General features: G+C 37.1%; 1 protein-coding gene across 2 annotated transcripts; it reads right to left on the reverse strand.

Moving 5' to 3' along the window:
- Positions 1 to 1,495: 1,495 nt before the first annotated feature.
- LOC103094277 (kelch-like protein 20) lies at positions 1,496 to 25,415 on the reverse strand. 2 transcript variants are annotated; one of them, XM_007475346.3, is made up of 8 exons: positions 25,194 to 25,415; positions 24,101 to 24,192; positions 20,502 to 20,688; positions 16,277 to 16,420; positions 15,149 to 15,282; positions 12,436 to 12,536; positions 4,178 to 4,284; positions 1,496 to 2,203 (listed from the first exon to the last, which is right to left on the reverse strand). In XM_007475346.3, the coding sequence occupies exons 1-8, from the start codon at positions 25,208 to 25,210 to the stop codon at positions 2,137 to 2,139; spliced, it is 849 nt and encodes a 282-aa protein (XP_007475408.1). In that variant the 5' UTR covers positions 25,211 to 25,415; the 3' UTR covers positions 1,496 to 2,136. The 2 variants fall into 2 exon arrangements, with proteins under 2 accessions (XP_007475408.1, XP_007475407.1); XM_007475345.3 differs by having other exon boundaries at positions 12,436 to 12,644; positions 25,194 to 25,413.
- Positions 25,416 to 25,669: the final 254 nt, after the last annotated feature.

Here is a 25,669-nt window from a genome sequence, read left to right on the forward strand (position 1 = left end):
ATCTTATCTATCTTGATCATCAAACTCAAAATGCTACAAATTCATTATTCCCACAATGTAATAAACATATGTATACATGTATATATAAATTATATACGCATATACATTTATATACACATATCAATAATAATCAATGTACTTTGTGAACCTTAAATTATTACATATATGTATGTGCATATATGTACATATACAGACATAATATCATATTTTAAAGTTTTCAAAAGTACATTAATAATTATTGTTATTATATTTATATAATGATTACTATCTGCCAGGTGTTATGCTAAGCACTTTATTATCTCATTTAATTTTCATCTGGGAGGTAGGTGCTATTATTATCCCCAATTTACAGGTGAGAAAACTAAGGCATACAAAGGTTAAGTGACTAGCCCACACACAGATAGTAAGTATCTGATTCTAGATGTAAATTTAGGTCTTTCTGATTCCAGATTCTCTATCTACTCTAACACCTAGCCACTCAAATTTCCAAATATTGTCTCATTATGTTTTCACAACAATACTGGGAGGCAGGTTTTATTATTATCCCCATTTTATAGGAGAAAACTGAGGAATACAGAGTTTAAATGACTTCCCAGGGGTCACATAGCTAGTAAGTATCTGAAGCTTCATTTGAATTCAAGTCGTCCAGACTCCAGGTTCAGCATTCTATTCACTGTGCCATCTAGTCCCTCCTTGGCAGCATGGGGGTAATGGAAGCAGGAAGGTCTGAATTTCAATATTACTGGACCATAGAAAAGTCACATCCTTTCTGAGCATCAGTTGCTTTCTCTGTAAAATGGCCTTTAAGATCCTTTCCCATGTATAAATCTATGAACGTGTTATTGATCCTTCCTCCTTTCTAGCTTTTAGAATCCTTCAAGGTTCTGCTCAGATGCCATTTCTCTTATGAAGTCTTCCTCCCTAATCCATTCCAATCTCAAATAAAAATGTTTTCTCCCTCCTCAACTCTTCCTACTATACTTTTTAATCTCTCCTTTGCCCTCTTCACCTGCCACTTTATATTATACTTGTCTTTAATACATTTGTATCTCCATTAGTAGAATAGAAGCTCTTTGGAGATAGGGACTACATTAATTTTTATCCTTAGCTATTAACCAGCACTGTGCCTTGGACAGAGGAGGTTCATAATAAATACTGAATTGAATCGGTGACCATATCCATATAGGAGACCCTTGGGCAAAGGATATACTCAACCAAAGACCTTAGGAACTGTTGTTGGTAGAGTACTTTTGATCCCTTCCTGATACTTTGTGCTAATGGAAAAAAGCCGAGTCATAACTAGATTAATACTATAGATAATACCCAGACAGTCATAGGCAAACCTCATATTTTTCATTGTGATCAGGAAAGGTAGAATTACTGCTGCCTTTCTTTTATAGCTTTCAAATAATTTTATAGACTCCCGACAAGATAACAGGTATAGTATGATTATCCATCATCTGGAAAAATGCAGAGACAAAAAAACTACTACCAATTTTGTAACTTTTAGGTGACTTTATGTTTATTAATTACAACTGTATCTGGTTACATTTTAAATTAGTACGTATATGTTTCAGACATTTCATCTAGAAAGATATATTTGCTTACTTATTATACTGAATTATTTAATGAGATGTATCCTTTTCAAATAACTCTATGGTTTCTCAATACTTCAAAGTGGTCCCCAGGGGTCCAAAGGACTTTGGAGGTTGGTAACCACTAGATTAGATGATCTATAAGTTCCCATCCATCTCTAAATTCTATGATTCTGTCTATAAATAATAAAGAGATGGCTGGATAGCAACAAGTATTATTGAGAGGTTGATTTTTAGGGGTACAACTATCATTTATGACTTAGTTTTCCTTCCTGGCCAGGGCTGATATTGAATATGAGACAATGGAATATGAAATAACTGACTTTCCCAAGAGGCACCTGAGAAGGAGTCATGTGGTTAAGTCACAATCATGCTCTTAAGGTGTCTTATATCCAATTTTCTCTGGATTCACAGACCTGGGCATAAGGAACCCAAAATATTCTCTGAACTCCCCTCCCTGATCCTCTTGTGGGTGAAAAAGACTTCTGAAAAGGTGTCTTTTGTTCTTTCTTTTCTTCATTCCAAACAGCTGTTAGCTGTTCTAAATAATCATCTTCAGGACACCCACACCTCCTCCTGGATGGCGATTCTTCATGTTGCCAAATACTCTGGAACATAGAGATGGGGCTGGTTCAGAACTACATTTCTCTCATTTCATGCTGTTCCTTGTCTTTCTCACATGAATGATGAACAAAGATGTAACTTGCTTGGTCTGGGTGAATTTTGCCAAAGAATGCCAAAGTGTACAGCACTTTTATTTCTTCAGCAACATAGAAAGTGGTTTTAGTTCCTGCTTAGCAATAACTATTAGTTAAAATAGGAAGCAGATTTCTCATTCCTCCAAATTCTCTGTCCTGTTTTCTCTACCCCTCAATCTCCACAGTTACTATGGCAACAGTCCCTGAGGTCTCTGACACCCCATAATAAACTGAGGGCATGTTTTGTATCTCTTGTCCCAGGCACAAAATTCTTAGTAATGGCTTCTATGATGGTATTCCATTTGGGCACCTTAGTTGGTTTATATCAGAGATTCTTAGCCTTTTTTATGTTATGGATCCTTTTGGAAGTCTGGTACAGCCTATGGACTATTTTTCAGAATGTTGTTTTTAAATGAATAAAACGAAACATGTAGGATTACCACAGAAACCAATTATATTAAGATAGAGTTCTCAAAAATATTTTCAAAAAAATTTTCATGGACCTAGATTAAGAATCCCGGGTGTATCACTCTCCTCAAATAATTATGACCTTCTTGCCTTGTTGTCAGTGGGATATGGGATATTCACGCTCTTAGGTGGTCCTCTCCATAATAAATTTCAATCACTTACCCCAATGTTGTTTTACATGCTTAATAAATATTTCATTTATTCATTTATCTATCTGTGAGATGCTAGCAGAATTACATTTCAGTCTGCAGCAGGAGTTTATACTCAGTCTCTGATTGGTATTAGCCTTTGCTAGAAGAATAGTGAGGTTAACTGAGTTTCATAGGGATAAAACCCATAACCTCTGTGGACTGGAAGCTGTACGATGCAGTGGATAGATCACTGGATTTAGAGTCAGAAGCCTGGAATTTGAATCCTGTTTTTATTGCTCATTGCATGTGTGATCTTGGATAAGTGATTTAATACCTCTTTTCTTTAAATAAGGAGTTTATACTAAATGCCTTTCTAGGCTTCTTCCTATTCCAAATTTTTGATTCTATGAATGTCAGAAAAACAAAAACCTTTTTTTGAGATTTTGTTTTGTGGTTATTTGGTTTTTTTCCCTAAGTCTAGACAACTTAACACTCACATGGCTAAGTGATCTTCAGAGCTAAAAATGTGCCATTTTATTTTGTTCAGATGTCTCTTAACTCCCTCTTTGTATTTAGGGAAGGGGAAGGAAATAGGCATTTATACAGTACCTACTACATGCCAGGTAAGCACTTTACAAATAATATCTCATTTGATCATTCATTATCCTATTTGATTTAGACAGAATGGATGGGTCCATAGGGAGATATGAAAAACAGAAATATCCACATTGTGCAAAAATCATTGCAACGAGAAGAGATCATATTTTTGGTTTGTTTTTTAATTTATTTTTTCAATTACATGTAGAAAAAGTTTTTACAATTGTTATCTGACATTTTTGATTCAGATTCTCTGCCTCCCTTCCTTCTCTCTTCCCCAGGCAGTAAAAAGTCTGACGTAGGTTATACTGGTACTGTCAAGAGTTCATGTCGTTAATGCTGTAGTGTGTTGTATTGCTTTCACACCACTCAATTATCTGACTGGGATGAGGGAGAGAAAGTTGCTCATCTAATCCCATTGCAGTTTCTTCAGATCAGTGGGGAAGAAGCTTTTGCAAATTGCAGAATAATTTTTGAAGTGTGTCTTAATGATATTCCAGTTCTTAGATTAGGAGGATAGAAAAGATGATAGAAGACCTACCCTAATAATTCACTAGTTTTAGCTGAGAAGGGAAATAACAGAGTTCTCTAAATTGATGCCAATGGTCAAAGTATGAAAGCCTTTCTTGATTTCTGAATATAGGGGCAGTGAATATTAGAAATAATCTATCCCATGAACTTGACTCACCTCCATTGATTGGCCTCAAAGTCAAAAGCCTCCACTGTTGCCAGGTGCACCACTCCATCAAAGCCCCCAACTGCTAGGAGGTATCCATTTGCACCTACTAGGCTAACCTAAGGAGAAAGCCCAAAACAGTCAGTTAGCACATCCCTATGTGCAAAGGGTTGAAGGTACCATGGAAAGAGCCCTGAGCTTGGGACTTGGACTCAGAGAAGCAAATCTTGAATCCTGTCTCTTCCCCTTAATAATTTTTTTTCTTGAAAAGTGTTGATAAGGGAAGGAAGAAAGCTGTATATGTATATTAAATGTATATATAATATACAGTAAGTATACTGTAGTTAGATGAATAGCAGTAGAGGTACCCAAAAGCTCATAGAAGATAAGGTCCAAGATAGGAATCAATAACAAAATCTATGACCTCAAGTTTCTATACACAAATTCTCAAGGTATAGGTAGCAAGCAAGATACCAAATCAAGAGAGATCCTAAATCAAGGAGGTGATTTTTTACTTCTTAAGTATCACTAAGAGTTGATGGAACGAGAACCATGACTAGAACAGTATTCTGGAAAGGTATAGCTTATTCAAAAGAAAAAAATGTAGGATAGCACTATATATCAGGAAGACATCGTGTAACATAATAGAAAAAAATTCAAATGGCTAGACAGGACAGGGGCAGAAGAACATTTGGAAGAAAATCAATGGAGTTAGAAATACATAGTATCTAAGTAACTTGCATTCTGTCTTCATTGGAAGTCCCAGCACTGAGATGCCGTGCATCTTCCCAGATTAATCTGCTTACCTTGGTTAAAGACCCTTGCTATAACTACTTTGATTGTTCTGTGTTTTTTCAGGTTGATGGAACTTAACCAATTTAGGCTTTTAAAAGATCTGTAGAGAAAGAGCAAGGAGTCCAAAGAAGTATGAATAAAAATAATGGCACAGTCAGAAAATAGTATCAGGAGGGCTAAAACTCACAATGAACTGAATCTAATGATTGGGGAAAGCTGAAACTTTTTAAAAGAGGGTTTTGAAGCTATGTTTGGAAGAAGAGTATCAAAGATAAGATCAGATTGCTTCAGATAGAAGAAGGGAAGAATGGATAATGATAACTGACAAGAGAGAAGGCAGACTTGCCCAATTTTAATTTTGTCTCTGTCAAGGTCGTTTGATCTTTGGACTACAAATAGCCTTCTTCTTGAAAAGGGTTGATAAGGTGAAGATTTCTGGGGGTGGAGCCAAGATGGCAGAGTAGAGCAGGCACTCAGCTGAGCCCTCTCAACATTATCCTCCAAATAACACTTCAAATGAAATTATGGAGTGATAGAGTTAACAAAAGGTAAGAGTGAGATATTCTTCTAAATCAAGACTATAGTAATTCAGAGATATCTGTGACATGAATGTAGCAGTGGGACTGGAGCTTATATTGTTGAAAAGCCAGTGGGAAGACTAGGTGTTGGTGGAAGAAGCAGCAGCAGATTTGGGAGCTCTCAAGTCAGAGACAGAAAGAACACCTGGCAACTGATTGGAAAGAGACTACAGAGGACCCCTCCATTAGCACTTCATGCAAGATCAGACACTGTATGGAAATTCCATTGCCTACATCCACTTTTGGGTCATAGTATAAGAAAGGAGGAATACTTTCAGTCAAGAGGGAATGAAAACCTTGAGGAATGGCATCACTTCTGCTTCCAAAGGGTCAGGGACCTTGAGGAGCAGTAGTGATCAAAATCCCAAGGAAACAGAGGTTCTTCCTGAGTATGGAAGGAGAATATCTCTTCTAAAATTATACTACCTTGGAAATATCAAATACTTCTGAACTCCCATGACAAGATCTGAAAACAGGTATATAGAAAACCCTGAATCTTAAGACAATGTCCCAACACTCCCATCCCCATGTCAGGAACAGAGGCCAATATTAACATAAAGTTCCAAATCAAGAAATGAGGGGGAGGTATAAATAAAATAAGTAAAAAGTTAACATTTGCAAAAAGAATATCAAAGCCAACCGATTTCTAGCTGATTTCTAGATGAAAGGCTAGAAATGTTAACATTGACCTACATATAACCTGTGACCAAATGCTTAACCCAAATTTTATAATAAGGTACGGTAAAAGAAAAATTCAGACTTCTTCTCTGATATGAAAAGAGGAATAAAACATTGTATTCAGATTTTCCAGATTTCAAGTCACTGTATCCATAATCCCTATGATGTGGAAGGGATACCTATATATTACAAAGTGGTAATATTTCAAACAATTGGGCACTGGCTGAGAAATTAAGTGATGGATCAGTGGAAGAGATTAGATACACAATATTATGTAGTAGAAGTAGTAGTAGTAGTAGAAGTAGAAGTAGTAGTAGTAGTAGTAGAAAATGACCATAATAATTTGATAAACCATAGTATTTGACAAACCCAAAGTTCTAAGCTTTGGGGTAAAAACTCAACACTTGTCAAATTTTTTTTTTTGAAAACTAGAAAGCAATTTGGCAGATACTAGGTGTAGCCATCTCACACTATATGCCAAGATAAGATCATAATGGATTAAGGTTATCATAAGTAAATTAGGAGACTATGGAAAAACATACATGCCAGATCTATTGATATAGGAAGAGTTTATAACCAAATAAGAGATAGAGCATTGCATTATGCAAAATAGTATAATTTTGATTACATGAAATTGAAAAGATTTTGTGCAAACAAAACTAATACAGCCAAAATTAGGAGAACAGGAAATTGGGAAAAACTTTTTATTTCATATTTCTCTGATCAAGGCCTCAATTCTCAAATATATAAAGGAAAGGATTGAATAAAATTTACAAAAATAAGAACCATTCCACAGTTCAATGGTCAAAGAATATGAACAGGTAGTTTTCAGAAGAAGAAATCAAAGCTATCAATAGTCACATGAACAAAGGCTCTAAATCGCTACTGATAGAGGAATGCAAATTAAAAAAAAAACAACAACTCAGATACTTGAGATACCTCATACCTATGAGATTAGCTAAAATGCTACAAAATGAAAATAACAAATGCTGGTGGGGATGTGGAAAAATAGCTATATTAATGTATTGTTTATGAAGATGCAAAGTAATCCAAATAGTCTGGAGAACAATTTTGAACTATGTCAAAGGGTTATAAAACTGTACTTGCTAGTACCTTTGAACCTTTGTTAGGTCTGCATCCCAAAGAAATGAAAGAAAAGGGAAAAAAAGAGCTATTTATGTAAAAATATCTACAGCAACTCTTTTGAGATGGCAAAGATATCCACCAATTGGAGAATGACTGAACAAGTTGTGGTATGTAATTGTGACAGATCTATGGACTAATGTGCTGTAAGAAATGACAAAGGGATGATTTCAGAAAAACATGAGAAGATTTATATGAATGGATACAAAGTAAAGTGAGCAGATGTTGGGTCAGAGTTATCTTATTTCCTTTTTTGGATTATTAACCTCGTAAACCAAGGGACATATATATGCATGTAACATGTTGGTGTGTACATGAGATATGCATATACATACAGGTTTAGGGCACATATATAACATACATGTAGACATGAAAGGACATACATATACAATTTCTTTAAATACTTTTTGTTGCATTAAATTTCCCAAGTATCTCCTTCCCTCCCTTGCACCCTCCCTACTCAAGAAGTTATCATTTGACAAAAATCCAGTTATCTATTCATCTATCTGTCTACCTATATATATGTATGTATATAAAACTATGTCTTGCTAGTTTCAAAACTTTAGCAAAGCATTTGAAAAAACCTTTTGTGATCCTTTTCTGAAAAAGTTGGAGAGATGTGAGGTTGAGGATAATAAAGTCAGGAAGACTGGGACTAGCTGAATGGCTTCATGGAATAGTCATTCATGTTCAGTTTAACTTGGAAAGCTGTCTTGAGTGGTTGCCCAAGAAAGATGTGCAAAAAACCCAGATATTTTCATACTTCACTTGGAAAAAGGTATAGATGATAGATGAAATTTTACAAATTTCTATATGGTCCAAAGCTGAGAATGATAGATAGCAAATACACTGGATGACAGAATGAGGATGCAAAAATATCTTCACTGAGTTGAATCTAACTAGACAAAATTTAATAAAGATAAATATAAAGTCTTACACTTTGTTCAAAAAGTGAATCTCACCAATATAACATGAGGGAAGCATGACTAAACAGTGAAGTACCTTTTCGGTTCCATATAGAAATCATTTGTAAAAGCTAGGGATTTTTAGCCTGTTGGAAGGAAATACATAGGGAGGATATGAAAGATACCTTCAAATATTTGAATGGCTTTATCATGAAAGAAGGATAGACTTGCTCTTCTTGGCCCTAGACATTAGAATTAGGATTAATGGATGAAAGTTACAAAAAAGGAAGTTTAAGGTTGTATGTAAGGAAAAAAAAAATTAAGTAAGGGTGGAAAATTAGGGTTGTGCAAAACTGTGTTTGGCCTTAAGTGCCAAAAAAAGCAGTTTAGACTTACTCAGTGGACAACAGGGAACCCCTATTTAAGAAGAGGGCCAAAGCTATGCCTGAGAAAAATTATACTCCATGGGGATTCCAAGGGACTGAAATGAGAAACCAAATGGGTATTGCTCTGAGACAACTTTCAGTTTTACTCCCTGATGATAATCATAATGATGATGATGACAGCGATGACTGTGCCTTATAGAGGAATGAAGCCCGCCCACTGTGGGAGTCTCCAGAATGGCAGCCTCCCTTGCCTTCAGGATTTAAAAAGACAGTGATGGATGTGTTAATAAAGTGGACCCTCTTGGCTCTGGGAATGAAAGAAAAAGGGGAGAAGGCAATGATGGGAGAGGAAAGGAACAATGCTGCCAGTTGTCTGCCAGGAAAAGATTGACTTCTCAACCCCCGGCTCAGGCAGGAGCTAAAAGGAGCCATGGGGAGGGAGAACCTTTTATGTGAAAAGCCTCTTCCCACCTTTACCTCAGGGATTCTTTCTTGAATCAAATTACACATTTCAGCTGGACCCATAATTGTGAGGAAGGTGGCATTTTAAAAACAAAATGAGCAGGCAGCTTCTCCGTAAGGAAAGAACACTACTGATTATGTGCATATTTTTAGGGACAGGAGATGAAGTTTTTGTACTATATAAGCAAGGGCATGACTTTAACTTTTCCCTTTACATTCTCAGGCCTGGTCATTGGAGCTTGTGAATTGTTGCTCCTGGGAACTTGGATTTAGTCTCCTTTAGGGAAGGTGTGACTGAAATGGATCCAGGAGGTGACTACATCACTCATGATAACCTCAATGAGCTGCAAGAACTATGCCTTATCCAAACTTTGTGTTTCTCTCAGGGCCAAGGCCAGGGCCAACTACATGCATATAGTAGTTGGTTATGTTTGGTCAAGAAACTGGATCTCACATCTGAGTGGCCAAGGACTGTCCTTTCCGATTTGACTTTGACAACTTCTCTCATATTCCTCTCCACTCACACCAAACTTACTCTAGTCATAACTTTTAGTTACTGTCATCTAGAGTACTGATTACTTCTACCTCATTACTTCTAATCTAGACTATTGCAAGATCCTTCAAATTGGCCTCTTTTAGTCCAATCCCCACCTCTCCCTCCATCATCTACAAAGCTGCCAAATTGATTTTCCTAACGTTCAGGATCACTCACTCCTCTGCCAAACGTCAATGGTTCCTGGATCTCTAGAATAAAATATAGACTCCTCTATTTTACACTGAAATCTTTCACCATTGGGCTACGACCCATGTTTGTTATTCTATCTTATATCTTATTCTTCCTCATATACTTTACGTTCTAGCCAAACTGGCCCCCAAGTATGGCTGCTTTCTAACGTGATAGTCCTTCTATTTCTGTGCCTTTTCACAGGCTTCTGAAGTAAGTGCCTGAGATGTTCTTCCTTCATACCTCTTCCCCTTGGGACTTTTCAGATCCCTCAAGGTTTAGCTCAAAGGACAATACAAGCTTCTTGCTGATTCTCCTGTTATTATCTTCCACCAAATCACTTTGTAGTTATCTTTTTTATATTTTGCACTTATTTATATATGTACACCTTGTTTCCTCTTAGTAGAAGGTAATTTCCTTGAGGGAGGAACTGTTTTACTGTTGTACTTGTCTTACCAGTTCTATCATATGTATGTAATAAATGCTTATCAGGCAGCTCAGCGTGCAGGGGTTAGAGTGCTGGATCTGAAGTCAGGAAGACTCATCTTCTTCATGAGTTCAAATCCAGCCTCAGATACTTGCTAACTGAGTGACTCTAGGCAAGTCACTTAACCCTTTTGGCCTCAGTTTCCTCATCTGTAAAAAAAGTTGGAGAGGGAAATAGGAAACCAGTTCATCATCTTTGCCAAAAAAGAGGGTCACCAAAGAGTCAGACATGCCTGAAAAACAACACTAAATATTTAATTTAACTAAGTCTAATGAAATGAGCAGTACAAGGCAGTTAGAAAATGTATTGTCCTTATATTTAAGAATGATTCTTCTGACTTGACTCTCAGTAGGGTTAGTACTTTGACATTTCTTTAGCAATGATGGTGATGATTCAGACTCATATAGTGTCTTAATATTTTTGAATGGCTTTCCTCACAATTGACCTATAAGGCAAGTATCACATCCATTTTGCAGGTATGGAAATAGAGGCTTAGTCATATCTGTGTGGTGGTAAACATTTAATAAGTAGCTCTCTGGGAAAAAATGTGCTCACCACAGAATTTTAAGTTGAATTTATCTATTATAAGCATTTTCTACATTACTTTCTTAAACCTGGACAATCAACAAAACCATAAATTAAGTTTTGATTTTTAGAATTTGCCAGTTTCTGAGATGGAAATGCTGATACTGGAAATTTAACAACCAATCCTCCTGTTGGAAATTGTTTCAGGGCACTTCTGAGTCAGAAGGATTAAATGATTTATCCTAGGATAGATAGTTGTAAACAAGAGCAACTCATTCTATAATGTTAAGATGCCTCATAGTAAACCCAATAAGTAGGAAGTGCAAGTAGTATTGTACTAGGGGGTAGCTGGGTAGCTGGATGAGCCAGGCCCAGAGACAGGAGGTCCTAGGTTCAAATATGGTCTCAGACCCTTCCTAGCTGTGTGATCCTGGGCAAGACACTTAACCCCCATTGCCTAGCCCTTACCACTCTTCTGCCTTGGAGCCAATACACAGTATTGACTCCAAAATGGAAGGTAAGGGTTTAAAAAAAAAAAGAGTCAAACTTGACAGAATGACTGAACAACTAAAATAATAGACTAGTAGGCCTTTCATGCCCCTTTATGAGATTATTTCCAATTTATACTTTTTTTTTCTATGTATATAGATATTTGCCAGTTGTCTCCTCCATTAGAATGGGAGCTATATGAGGACAAAGGCCACATTTTTCTTTGTATACTCAAAACTTAGCCAGTTGCCTGTCATACCTAAATGCTTCTTGATTGACTAATTAAATGCCAGGCAAGTAGGATCTAACTAAGGGTTTTTCAGTAAAGTAGTGATGAGATCTTTAAGAATCAAACCAGCTGACCAGTTGTCTTTTCCCATTTCCAACAAAAACACAGTGATGGCAGTCAGCACCTTTGAAATTTTCATGTATTGACTATGTCCTAGATCTGTGAGACAAAACATTGCTTTCCACAGGTACTTTACATTTTGTTACCATTTATTTTTACATATAATATAATATGTTGTTTAACAATAATATAATATATATTATTTATAATAAATATGTAATGAATTATAATAAATATGTTTATCCAAGAGGAACAAATTTTCACATTAACAATGGCCAAAAATCTATGTGTATTCTTTTTTTTCCTATCCCTTCCATCCCTCCCCTTCCCAAGAAAGCAGATAACATGGCCTAGCCTTTACTGTTCTGCCTTGGAACCAATACACAATATTGATTTTAAGACAGAAAGTGAGGGTTTAAAAATAATATTATCCCTATTTGATGGATAGATAAAATAAACACAGAGAAATTAGGTGACTTGCCCAAGGTTGCATCATAAATGAGTACTCCTCTCTCTCTTCCCAGCACTAAGCTGTGGTATATAATCTCTCTTCCTTTCCCTTTTTCATCAATGTCAAAATCTTTGCAAATAGACCAGCCAGGGTAAGGGCCATAAGTTGAGTTTTTCTACCTGAAAGTCTAACTGACTTGTATTAGGAAAGAAACAATTCATTACCAACATGTTCTAATTGCCTGAGCATTGATAGATTGATGCATCTTCATCCCTTTTTTCTTCCCCTTTCATCCTACCTTGTTCCTCTTTGACCTCATGGGCATCATTGGCAACCACTCGTTGGCATCAGGATCAAAGCGTTCAGTACTACATAGCTCTGTGATCTCATCCCGTCCACCTGCCACAAAGATTTTCCCTTGATACAGAGCACAACCAAAGGTTTCCCTGCAGGTTCGCAGGGAAGGACAGGGACTCCACACATCTTCTGTGGGGTCATAGCGTTCAACTAAAGAGAGATGACATTAGATCCTTTCAGCACAGTCAAAAGGATAATAAAATCTAAGGGGCATTCTTGTTGTTCAAAGTTCAGATACATGGATGGAAAAGAACACGAGGACTCCAGCCAGCCCTCAGGCCTCCAGCCTAGGATTCCGTTGCTGATGACAGCATATAGGGTCAGTTTTAGGAAGTCTCCAGACAGCCTCAGCTTCCTCAGGAGATACCTTCTGCATCACTCATCTAGGAATTCACCTAAAACTGTATGGGGGCTTTTTATGTTCATTGTTTTTTTAGAAATCTAAAACTGATCATGTCTAAAACTGAACTTATTATCCTTGTCCCACCTTACCCAGCTCTCCTCCCATCTTCTGAACTTCCCTGTTATGGGTCAGGGTACTATCATCTTCCCACTCACCTAGGCTTGCAACCTAAGTTTCATTCTCAACTTCTTACTCTCTCATTCTCCAAATTCAATTAGTTGTTAAGCCCTGTCATTTCTACCTTCAAAACATTTCTTATCTGCCCCCCTTTTGCCTCTTTTACTGCTACTACTCTGGTGCAGGCCCTCATCATCTCACACCTGGATTATTGCAATAACTTACTGGTTCTGCTTGATTTCCCTGACTAAAGTCTCTCACCACTCCAGTAAATACTCCTCTCAGCTGCCAAACTGATCTAAAGTAATCTGACTATTTCACTCCCTCTCCCTTCTTTCCCTCATTCAATAAACTCTGGAACCTTCCTATCACCTCTGGAATCAAATATAAAAATATAAAATTTTCTGGCTTTTAAAGTCTTTTAGAATCTTGTGTCTTCCTACCTTTCCAGTCTTGCCAACTTTATTCCCCTCTATGTGGTCCATGAGTCAATGACACTGTCTTCCTTCCTGTTTCATGATAATGCATCTCCTCCCTCTGAGAGTTTTCACTTTCTGTCCTTATTCCTAGAGTTCTTTCTCTCTCCAGCTTTGCCTTTTGGCTTTCCTCAGGTCTTAGCTAAAGTTTCGTTTTCTGCAAGAAGCCTTTCTAGATCCTCTTTACTTTTAGTTCCTTCCCTCTGTGGTTATCTCCAATTTATCATATACATATATATATATAATATAGTTTGCTTATGCATTATTGTTCACATATTGCTTCCTCCATCATACTTTGAGTTCCTTAAGTGCAGGGAACTTTTTTTTGCCTTTCTTGTAGCCTTAGCACAGTACTTGGCACATAGTAGGCCCTTAATAAATGCTTGTTGACACTTGTCAGATTATTTGTCCTAATGGTAAATAAATTCTTTAAGTTTAATTAAAATTTAACAATCATTTATCAAGCATTAACTATGTGCTAGGCATTGTTCTAGTTTGGGGGGATATAAAGAAAAAAACCCCAGTAGCTTTGTCTGCTATCTTTTGTGTAAATTATGAGGCTAAATACAGTAGGGTATTCTTTTATTTGTGAAAGAGTGTCTGGAGAACTGTCCTTTAAGGAAGACCCAAGATAAAGTTCTGACTAAGACCCATCCTAGAAAGTGACCTTAGCTGCCATTTAACTTCATAGTACCCCAGAAATTCTCTAGGATTTCAAATTACAGAGCAAGTGCTGCATATCAGTAGAGAGTTTTTCTTTTGGGGAAATCTGTAAGAAGATATGCTAACCCTTTTTTGTGAAGTATTTTTGTAAACCTTAATGTGCTATGTACTTAATCTATACACACAAACATACATATATATATATATGTGTGTGTATATATACATACACACATATATATATATATATATATATATATATAATGTTCAGCACTTAATTGGTGCTTAATGAAGGTTGATTGGTTGATTACTTGATCCAATTAATGATGACACTACCTGTGGGTACATATCTCTATGCAACAACATTCCTTGTCATTCAGGTGGAATGTGGAGTTGAGACCCTCTGGAGAGAGATGAGAAATGTCTTTGTAAGAGAGCAGACAATCCTTATTGGGATACCTAGCATATATCATGGCATTTCCTGAGTTTTCTATTGGAAATAGCACAACTCCCAGTTTCTTTACTTGTAAAATTAGGAGGTTGGAGCAGAGATGATTTCTAAAGCCTCTTCCAGTTCTAATAATCTATAACCATTTGAATCCATTATTGTTCCTAAACTCCTTGCCATAGTTGTACTTTTGAAAGTTGCATTCAAGGAGAAATGTTACTAGCATAAGGCAAACTGGGCTTTGTTCCAGATTTCCAGCAACAGGTGGCAGGGTGATCATCATCCTTGCAATTCCCCATATTCCCATACAGGACAATCACCCCTGGCCTGCCACCCTTGAAGTCTCATAACTGTGACAACACTCTCTCAGTTCCCATCCTACTCCCCCAAACCTATAGGAGGGGAGAGGGGAGGTTCAGTCATCCTCTCCAGGATGTCTATACTATGGTCAGTCTGTTCTTTGTGGCTCTGCCTGCTCTATCCCCCCTAAATGTTTTTGTCTGAGTTCTAAGTTTGGTTCTACATGAAAGTATCCTTCTTTATTAGTTACCTGTTCGTAGTGGAGAGTGGCCATCTGAACCCCCAATTGCATAGAGGTAGCCACCCAGAGCAGCCACACCCAAACCTGATCTTCGATGTGTCAAAGGAGCCACCTTACACCACCTGTTCTCTTCAGGATTGTACCTGAAACCAGAATGGTTAACACAACATGAAATACTATAGAGAATTCACTATGGTTTCTGACCGATGAATCATGGACCCAAGGATCCGTTGTTTTCTTACAATTCCACAAGAGATTATAAAGTTAGCAAGATAGGATCTATTTTTAATATCTACTTTGCCCATCCTTCTTAGATCATTTCAGACACTCGCCTCTTCTTTTCTGACCTCAAATAATCAGCATTTTAGGGAGTCTCTCTTGTCTTCAGTGCTCTCCATACAATTTTTATATGCTTTGAACAAAAATTATGTTTCTGCTAGTAGAATATAAGCTCCTTGAGGGTAAAAATGGTTTCCTTTTGTTTTTATAGCCCCAGTGCTTACTATGTGGGACAGAGATCTTAATTTTCATCATTAGCTCTATCTCACTTATTTATGAAAAGAGTGTAAAATTTTAATCTCTATATAATTGTGAGAATTAAAAAAAATTTGGTCTAGATGTGTGGGATGCCATTAATATATGGAACTTTCTTTCTCTCTCTTTTTCTCCATATATATATATATATATATATGTACACACATACGTACACACATGCACACTCACATATATATGAAGTTGTTCTGTAGTTTGGGGAGTTGCCTGATGTCTGAAAGGGTAGACTAGATTTTCCAGGGTCACATAGCCAATATTTCAGAGATGGGACTTCCAGGCAAGTCTTCATCTCTGCACCATACCAAATGACTGCTCATAGGAGTTCTGATTATTCTTGCAATGATATAAGTTTCAGATAGGGGTTAGACCAAATGACTTCTGTGGCTACTCATAGCTCCAAGATTCTGTGACTAGAGGCCAAGGACAATTCAGGTAGTAAGTGACAACACAATATGGGCTTTCTTCTGCATGTCTTGGTCTTTAAACTTCTAGGTAACAGTTTTAAATTGTGAAGATTATTTGTACATACCGAGATAACACCAAGCCCATCTCCTAACTGATGTCTGTTTTCTTTGATGATCATACCTTTCCACAGAGCTGAGGCAGGTCAGCCCATTATGACCTCCCACACAATACAGGAAACCTCCTAGCTCGGTGACACCTGCTCCTCGTTTGCTTTCTGTCAGGGGAGCCACGTCATATCTCCATTCATTGACCTTGGGATCATATCTGGAGTGGGAGAGGAGAGATATTAGGTAATGCCAACTCCTTAGTATGTGTCAAATCTTTTCCATCCATGATTTTATTTGGATTTACAGATTGCGTGATTTAGAATCATTGCCTCATTCATTTATTCATTCATCAAACATATGTTAAGCTGTGAGTCTGCTATGAACCAGATACTATGTTAAGTGTTGGGAAAGCAAATATAAAGATCAAAGTCTTTCCTCACTCCCCCCTTCCCTTTTTTCTTTTTAGTTTTTAGAATCAATACTAAGTATCATTTCCAAGGTAGAAGAGCAATAAGGGCTAGGTAATGGGGTTTAAGTGACTTGCCCATATTCACACAGCAAGGAAATGTCTGAGGCCAGTTTTGTACCTGAGACCCCCCCAATTCCAGGCCTGGTTCTTTATACAATGATCCACCTCACTGCCTGAAGAGCTTAAATTCTATGGGGAGAGAGGTGGAAGTCTTTAAGGAACAACATGAGTTCAGTCAAGTAAATACAAAATATATATAAAGTAAATTCTAATTTATTTTGTAGCAGGCATGGGAAGCTGATAATAAATGAGGGGGTCAGAGAAGGCTTTATGTAGAAGGTATCACTTGGGCTGAACTTTGAAGGAAGCAAGGTGAAGAGGGCGCACATTCTAGGTGTGGAAAAGATGATCTACAAAGATATGAAGACTGGAGATAAGCTATTTAATGAGTACAAATAGCAGCCAGTGAGCCAATTAGGCTGGAAAGTAGAATTCAGGAAAGAGTTTGGTGTTCAATAAAACTGGAAAGGGAGGCTGGAGCCATATTGTGAAAAATTTTAAATGTTAAATGGATGTCAAATTGGATCCTAGCCAAGAGGCATCCATGGATTCAATTTAGACCATCACAGTATGGCACCAGTCTTCCTTTCTGAGTTTATTGAACATTATTTTCATTCATGCTTGCTATAGGAGAGTGGCAGGGTCCGTCTTGGGCTTTAGGAATATTAATTTGGTAGCTGTTTGCTTAAATAGGGGATGGACTTGAATCAGGAAGACCCATTACAAGCCTGGTCCAATAGTCCAGATGAAAGGTAATGGTGGAAAGACACATAAGGATATGAGAGATATAATGGAAACAGAGTACACAAGACTTGGCCTGCTATTTGTATATGAAGTGTAAAGGTTTGGGAGAATTGAGACTGATGCCAAGACTTCAAACCTAGATGATTAAGAGGATCATGGTCACCTAAATGGAAATGGGGAAATTATAGCAAAATAGAAATTTTGAAGGAAAAATGATAGCAAAATAAGTTTTGTCACACACATATGCTGAAAATGAGGACTGGATGAGAACAATTGATGTTAGCAAGTGTGGAAACATAGTAGGATGTAGCTCTCTACATAGCTGAATAAATGAGTTAATCCTAACTCAGTGATGCAAAGACCACCAGAAGTTGGCTTCAACTTCTCTGTTACCTACTATTCATACTATCTTTTAGAAGCAGAAGACAATTGAGAAGCTCTTGTTTTTTGTATTCATCTTACCATTGAGGAAACTGAAGTCAGAGTAGGGATGAGGTCATATAGGTAGAAAATGGCAAAGGCAGGATTTGAACCCAAATCCTCTTTCTCCAAAACTCTGACATGTTCTACTGTAACACTCTGCTTCCCCTTTCACATATCCTATAATCTACATTACAGACAAACTGGAGTATTCTTTATCTTGCTTTCATCTTTCCCTATTCCATTGCTCTGCCTTAACTTATGCTAGCTAACACATCAAGAATGGACCATATCCTCTCACACTCCAATCTCGATTTCCCCACCTTTCTTTAGGGTCTAATTCAGATGTCACACTTTCCTTGACTCGCCCTTACCTTTTCCCCCTCAGTCCATTGAAAAGTGATCCCTCTATTTTTAAATTTCTATGCACATTTTGGCTAGATCTTCCTGTTGCATTTATTTTACTGTCCTTTGAATCATAGTTATTTGGGTATTTGTTCTCTTCATTATATTATAAATTCTTTTAGATATGTTGAAACTACCCCAGTATCTTCAGTGCTAACCACAGACCTTTTTTGCACGTAGTGAGTATTTAATAAATGCTGCTGTCTTGTTTCCTAATTACCCACAAGTATGCATTAGAGGGACTAAAATCAACATTGAAATAATGCTGTCCTTTACAGTTTTCAAAGTGTGATTATATACATTAGAAAGAAAAATAGCCTTACTGACCCATCATCAGTAGGATATTCTCTTTGAATGGATTACTTAGCAGCAGGATGGTTGACAAAACCATCTATATTCTCTCACTAGCAACACACGTTTACAAATATCTATTAAGGTTAAGGGTTCAATGTGTGACTGAGGAACAAAATAAGGTTAACTCACTCATAGGAGGATTGGATCCTTGCCCATCTTAGCTCCATGTTTTAAGCACTGAAATACAAATTGTCTCATAGTTGTGAAAGAAGACCTCAAATTAGCAACATGTAAAGCAAAGTAAAGGGTATTTAAATGTCACAGAGATATCACATTCCTAAAATGTCAGCCCTTCTTGGAAAAAAAAATTTCTACTAAGCTGGAGTTCTGAGACATAATGAAATGAAGAAATATTTTAATATAAAAATGGTAACTACTCTTCAGAGCTGTTCTCAAGGCTGTTAAAGGCAGCTAGGTGTCACAGGAGATAAAAGACATGAGTTCAAATCCAACTTTACTTATTAGCTGTGTGACCTTGGGCAAGCCATTAACCTCTGTGTGCCTCTGTTTCCTTAACTGTAAAATGGGAATAATAATAGCACCAACATCACAGTTCAGAGGATCAACTGAGATAATATTTGTAAAGTACTTAGGACACACAGTGCCTGCCATTTGGTAGGTGCTATATAAATGCAAGCTATGATGATGTTAACCCTCATGATTAAGTTTAAGAGCATTTGATTCTTCTTCATATGTCAAGCCAGGTTTAGTGTTATGAATTTTCTATACCTTCTTGGACACAGTAGTCATCGGGAATTATCAAACATGGCAATCTTATATTAGCTGGAAATGAATGGCTGTCACCTTATTTAGAAATGTTTAGGGAGAATCCATTCTTTAGCCTCCATAATCACTCTTCCCTTTTCCCCCCATCCGAGAATCTGTATGCATTACTAGAGACATTTTTAAAAATTGCTTTATAGCAGTTTTAGAGAGACCTTTTTAGCATTTTACCCAAGTGAAACCTGGAGGACAATCTAGCCCAGAGAAGATGGCTAAGTAGATTTGGAGATAGGGGATCTGGGTTCAAATCCTACCTTTGTTACATGTTACATATATGACTTTGAGTAAGTCACTTTCATTTTTTGTGCTTCAGTTTCTTTCTCTTTAAAATAAGAGGGTCGAACCAGATATTTTTAGGGTTCATTTTATCTCTAAATCTCTATAATCTTATGTCTAGTATGAAGAATGTGTTTAATAAACTTATTTTCAGGACTTTCAGTTAATTGTGATTAATTTTAGAAAAAGGGGAAGCAGTACCTAATTTAAACATATTTGTTTCTCTCTGTTCCCTCTAATTTGTGCCCCACTCTTCTTACTGCTAAGAACTATAAAAGATGACTATGAAAGACTCATTAGATCTTGACTCTGCTAGATATTTCTTTTTTTATACAAAATTATAGCTGATATCACCCTCCTGGAAGTTCTCAAAGGACAAGATCTTCCTCTTTCCCAGTAATCCAAGAGGATATATCATGGAACCTTTGAACCTCTTGGTAGATAAGGGCAGGGACAACTTGTTTCTTTCCCTGCTATGAGAGTCTGATAACTTGGAACTCTTCTGCATCTCTATTTCAAGAATGCATGATGCAGAATTTAGAAGATTAGGTTGTCAACTCCACATTTTTCTGGTGTAAAGAGTTTCTGTTTGAGCCTGGGGAGTTTTATTTTGTCTGTTTTTTTTTTTTTTTGGTCACACCTAGGGCTGTGCTTGATTTGGAAGCTTACTAAGGTTGACACCTTAGTGACTACCAGGTCAATAAGCTAGAACTACAAATATTAATGATAAACAAAATCCACACATTTTCTTCTCTCCTTCTTCCCTCTCCACAGAGGAGCTTATTACCTTTCCACACTGCTGAGGCAAGTGGTTCCATCATATCCCCCAACTGCATAAATGCAGCCATTCAAGGAAGCTATCCCTGTACCACATCTGTGCTTGCATGAAGGGCCTAGCAATTTCCATTCATGGGACAGTGGGTCATAACACTCCACCCCACTGATGACATCACTAGCCAAATGGCATCCTCCAACTGGAAAGAGAAGAGAAGAATGTATTAGCTAATAAACAGGAGAAAAAGTTGAAGTGGTGATTTCAAATGATACAGTAGCATTTAATCAATTAATCAATATTTAGTGCATACTATATTCTAGGCAATGGAGTTATAAGAAAATAAATGAAATGATCCTTGACATCAAGGAGTTTAAATATATTATGAGAGGAAAGGAGGGAACAAATGTATGTGTAATTATAAATGTGAAATAAGTACAAGCTAATTTGGAATAGAAGGGAAAAGTACTGTCACTATTGGGTTAATGTAGAAGATGAGTTTGGGAGGAAAACAGGGATTCTAGTATGTAGAGGTGAGGAGTAAGTACATTCTAGGCATGGGGAATGTTCCTTGCAAAGGTACTAAGATAGGAGAACAATTGGTTTATTGATTCCTTCATCCACCCAACAAACACACAGCATTCATGTTCATTAATATCTTTGAATTAACTGGTTGTTGAGCATGTTCTGTCCAGTTTCTCCCCAAATCCCATTTATCTTTTGTACTAGTGGGGAAATCAAGAAGAAATCAAAGATTGAGAGATACTTGGGAAAGAAGGAACAGATAAAAGGTAGCATCACTTTTCCCTCCCTCCCCCCCCCCCCCCCCCAGGTAGAGCTATTTGATAATGGAGTCAGATCTGACTGGAGCTGAAAGGTAAGAGGGAATCACCTTCAGTCTCTTTCTTCTTAGTTGATGTATTTTGTAATTCCACTTCTAGTACCTTGAAAATGGCTGAGTCTTCAGTAAAAACAAAAATATCTATTTATTGGGTAAAGGGTTGGGGTATAAATGAGGGTAGAGGAAACAGGAAGTTCCTGACTATTTCCCTTCTACAGATGGTTTTAGGGGGTTTGAATCAGGCGTCTGTTTTATTTATAAAGTTATTTATTTGTAAACTTATTCTGTTTTACAGACATTTGTGCTCCATGTATGGAAGCTATATCCAAACAGTAACCAAGTCTTTTCAGTTCTACTTCCATGGCACATCTCACTTCGATCACCTTCTCTTAAGTCACACAGCCACCATCCAATTTCATATCCTTATCATTTATCACCTGGACTATAGCAATCACCTCCTCAATGGTTTTCCTGTCTCCAGTCATTTCCCTCTCCATTCATCCACCAAATTAACAAAGTGATATTCCTAAATTACAATCACTCTCATTTACATTATATAGTATTTTCCCAAGTTATTTCCTCAGAACAACCCTGTGAGAGCAGTAGTGCCAATGTTTTACCCTTATTTTGCAGATAAGGGAATAGCTTCTGAGAGATGATGCCTTACCAATGTTCAAATAGCCTGAAACTAGATCTAAGTTTGAACCCTAGTCTCCATTTTCTAAGCCCAGACTTTTTTCTCTTTCACCAAATAGTTGATCCCTGGAGGCCTATTACCTTTTTGGCAAGCAGATTCTTCTATATTTGACCATGCAACTGAGGACAAGAAACAATCTTCCTTAGTCTCATCTTTCTCATATGTAAATAGGGATGGTAACACATGCAAATATCTACCTAAAAGTGTCATTTCAGGCTAGATATCTGGAACCTTTAAGTGCCACATAAATGTGTCATTATTATGCTTATTATGATGCATAATTATTATTATTATTGTTACCTCCATTGAAAAGTTATTAAGAAATCTCTGGAAACTACTTATGATAGAATTATGAGTATGATTATTGATATTATTATCAGAATCATCTACAACAACAGTAAAAATGGTCTTTAATGGAAACTAAAGTTTTTTCTCAGTGTGATTTCTTTTTTTCTTGAGTATCAGGAAAGGGATACTTCTGACCAATGAATGTCTGAAGGATCATTACCCCAAAAATACTTCAGTTCTGAGACAAAACCTATTCTAAAAGTCCAACCTCTCAAAGTATTCTCCAAATGGAAGCCAAAGGGCTCCTTTTTTGTGTATATCTACTGAGAATTTGCTAGATTTTCACAGGATGGCCAGAAGGATTGAGCAAATCTGAGAACTCCCAAAGTTAGAAGGATAGTAACAAAGGTGCTCCAGAAACAGCCATTATTGAGGGAGGAATATGATCTCACAGGAATAAGAAGTATTGGTCTCTGAGCTGAGTTATTAAGGTAAGGGCTCTGAATAAAAATGGAGGACAATATCACCTCTTTTCTTTCCAGAGAAGAATTTGTTTTTTACAATCTTATGAGAAGGAAGCAAATAGAAGAAAATAAATAACTGATACAGTAATAATAAAATTAAATTACACTTACCTGCAGTGGCAACAATAGGATAATAGTGATAATAATAGCTAGCATTTATATGGAACTTGGAGGTTTACAAGATGCCTTAAATTTGTTATGTCATTTGATTCTCACAATATTTTATGATATCCAGGTTCACATGTCTTGTAACTACCTAAGGAAGTATTTGAACTCAAGTTTTTCTGACTGGAAGCTCAGCAAACTATCTACTCTGTCAAGTAAAGCCTTATGTTCTAATGGGGAAACAACAGCCAAACAACAATATACAAGCAAAATATATCCTGTATATAATAGAGATAGTTTTAGAAGGAAAGCTCAATGAGATCATTTTATGGAGAATTAATGGAAGAATGTAAGCAAAAATTGAGCAGGTTTGAGATGATTTGTGTTTTATAATCTGCCTTAAATAGAAGAAATACCTATGCCTTTAAAATACCAGAACTATCAAAGTCAGTCAATCAATCAATGAACTAGCATTTATAGAGCTCTTACTGTGTGCCAGGCACTGTGCTTAGTACTGGGGATACAAAGAAAGACAAAAAAGTCCATGCTCTCAAGGAATTCACAGCTTTATAGGGAAATAACATGTAAACAATAATGAACAAATAAGCTGAATCTGGGATGGAATAAGGATAGTTTTAGAGGGAAGACATTAAAATTAAGGAGAACTTAAATTCAAAGCAGTAAGTCATTGCAATTGACTTGATGAGTAACACATACATACATACATACATATCTTTTGGGTGACCTACAGAGAAGTACTTACTCAACTTGCTATCTCTGTCCCCTAGGTTATCTAAGGAAAAATCCGAAGGGAACAAGGAAACTACAAAAATGATATTCCTGAATATAAGGTGAGTGTTTGCATATCCTAAATGAGGATTGTAATCTTCACTAAGGTCTCTAAAATTTATGGACAATTAAAAAAACAGCAACCCTTACCTTCCACTTTAGAATCAGTACTGTTCATTGGTCCCAAGGCAGAAGGGCTTGACAATGGGAATTAAGTGACTTGCCCAGGGTCACACAGCCAGAAAGTATTAGAAACCAGATTTGAATCGAGGACCTCCTTTCTCTAGGTCTGGCTCTCATTCCACTGAGCCGCCTAGCTGCCTCCAAGTTAATGGACAATTTGAAATATTCACTAGACAAAGAATCTTACCAGCAAAAAGCAGATCCATCTGTTGGCTGACCTGGGCAGCCTTTTGCTGTATCTTCTGAAGTAATGGGGCTTCTGTTGCTGGTTGCTGTTCCCTGAAGCAAAAAAGACAACATGCCATTCTTTCACAAGTCTAATGGTGTAGAGTGTGCCCCTCCCTGCTGTGAGAAGGACTGGGAAAGAATTTTGTAGCTAGTCCTGAGAGAACAACTATCCTGGTCCCATCTATAGTACCCATAGCAAAAATGAAAAAAAAACCAAACAAACCACAGTTCCATCATTTGTATGATCTGTTAATGTTAAGGACAATTTCTAAATATTTCAATGTTTCTAATAAATTTTAAGGAATAGCCATTAGGTTATAATGACAACTCACATTCACATAGCACTATCAGATTCTTTAGGCATTTTTTGGGGAGAGGGGGTAGGGAGAGGAGAAAGATAGCTTCTGTTTTTCTTTCCTTTTTTTCCTTTTAATTATTTTTGCCTCAGGAAATGGGTCAGCATTTTCAGGTGCTTGGAAATTTTGAATTTAATGAATTGCTAAAGTCAAGCTAGAAAAATTCCCAGTGGAAATGGGGATGCCTACGTGTATATCTTTGGGGAAAATCACTCCACATTCCTCTTTCCTTATATAAAAATGATAGGTTTTATGAAAATAGCACATATAGTACTTTAAGGTTTGGAAAGCACTTTCCACACATTATCTCATTTGAAACTTAGAACAATCCTGAGAGGTAGGAACCATAGGTATCATTAGCTCCATTTTCTAGATGAGAGAACTAAGGTTCAATGACTTGCTCATAGACGACCATGTGGCTAGGAAGTACCAGAGTAGAGGTCTGAACCCACATTTTGCTGACTCCTAGTTCAATATTCTGACCACTATGTAACACTGTTTCTACCCAATTGACTAAATAAGCTCTCAGATCTCTTCCAGTCTTAAATCCTATATGAAGACAGCATAAAACTGGCTGGACTTAAAAAACCACTTATAATTATGCAGAGGCAAAAGGAAGACTGGGTTGGAACTGAAGGCTTAATAATAGGAGCATGCTTTCTTTTCCTCACCTGGATTCAAGTCTTCAGTACTCACCCTTTTATCACCCCCATCTTGAGGTGTCCCAGGCACCAAAGCTGTCACAGCAAAGAGCAAAGAACTGAGCTTGGATGGGTTGGTTCTTCTACTGTTGGGAGGCTGTTGACCTTTTATAGTAGAAAGCAGAAGCCCTAAATAGGAATGCAATCCCAGCTTTAGGAGACAGGGACCAGTCACAAGGGTTTCTACTGGAATGCCAGTTGTCTCACACCTCCAAGCCTGAGTGGTTTCTTGAGTCAGGAGACTCCCCAAGGTCCTGGGATAGTTAGAGAAAGGAATTTGCCCACTACAACCAGATCCACTGCTGTTTGTAACTCAGCAAGGGTTTTAGGTTTCTGCATCTGTTCATCCCTAATACAAACTGGATACACTCTATAATAATTGGCATTGCCTATATGATTAATAACAATGATAAACCAATCTTTTGCTATGAAGATGACAAAAATTTCTCCATTTTCAGGAAAATGTATATT

Source organism: Monodelphis domestica, chromosome 1 (assembly GCF_027887165.1).
Source record: "Monodelphis domestica isolate mMonDom1 chromosome 1, mMonDom1.pri, whole genome shotgun sequence".
Classification (NCBI taxonomy): domain Eukaryota; kingdom Metazoa; phylum Chordata; class Mammalia; order Didelphimorphia; family Didelphidae; genus Monodelphis; species Monodelphis domestica.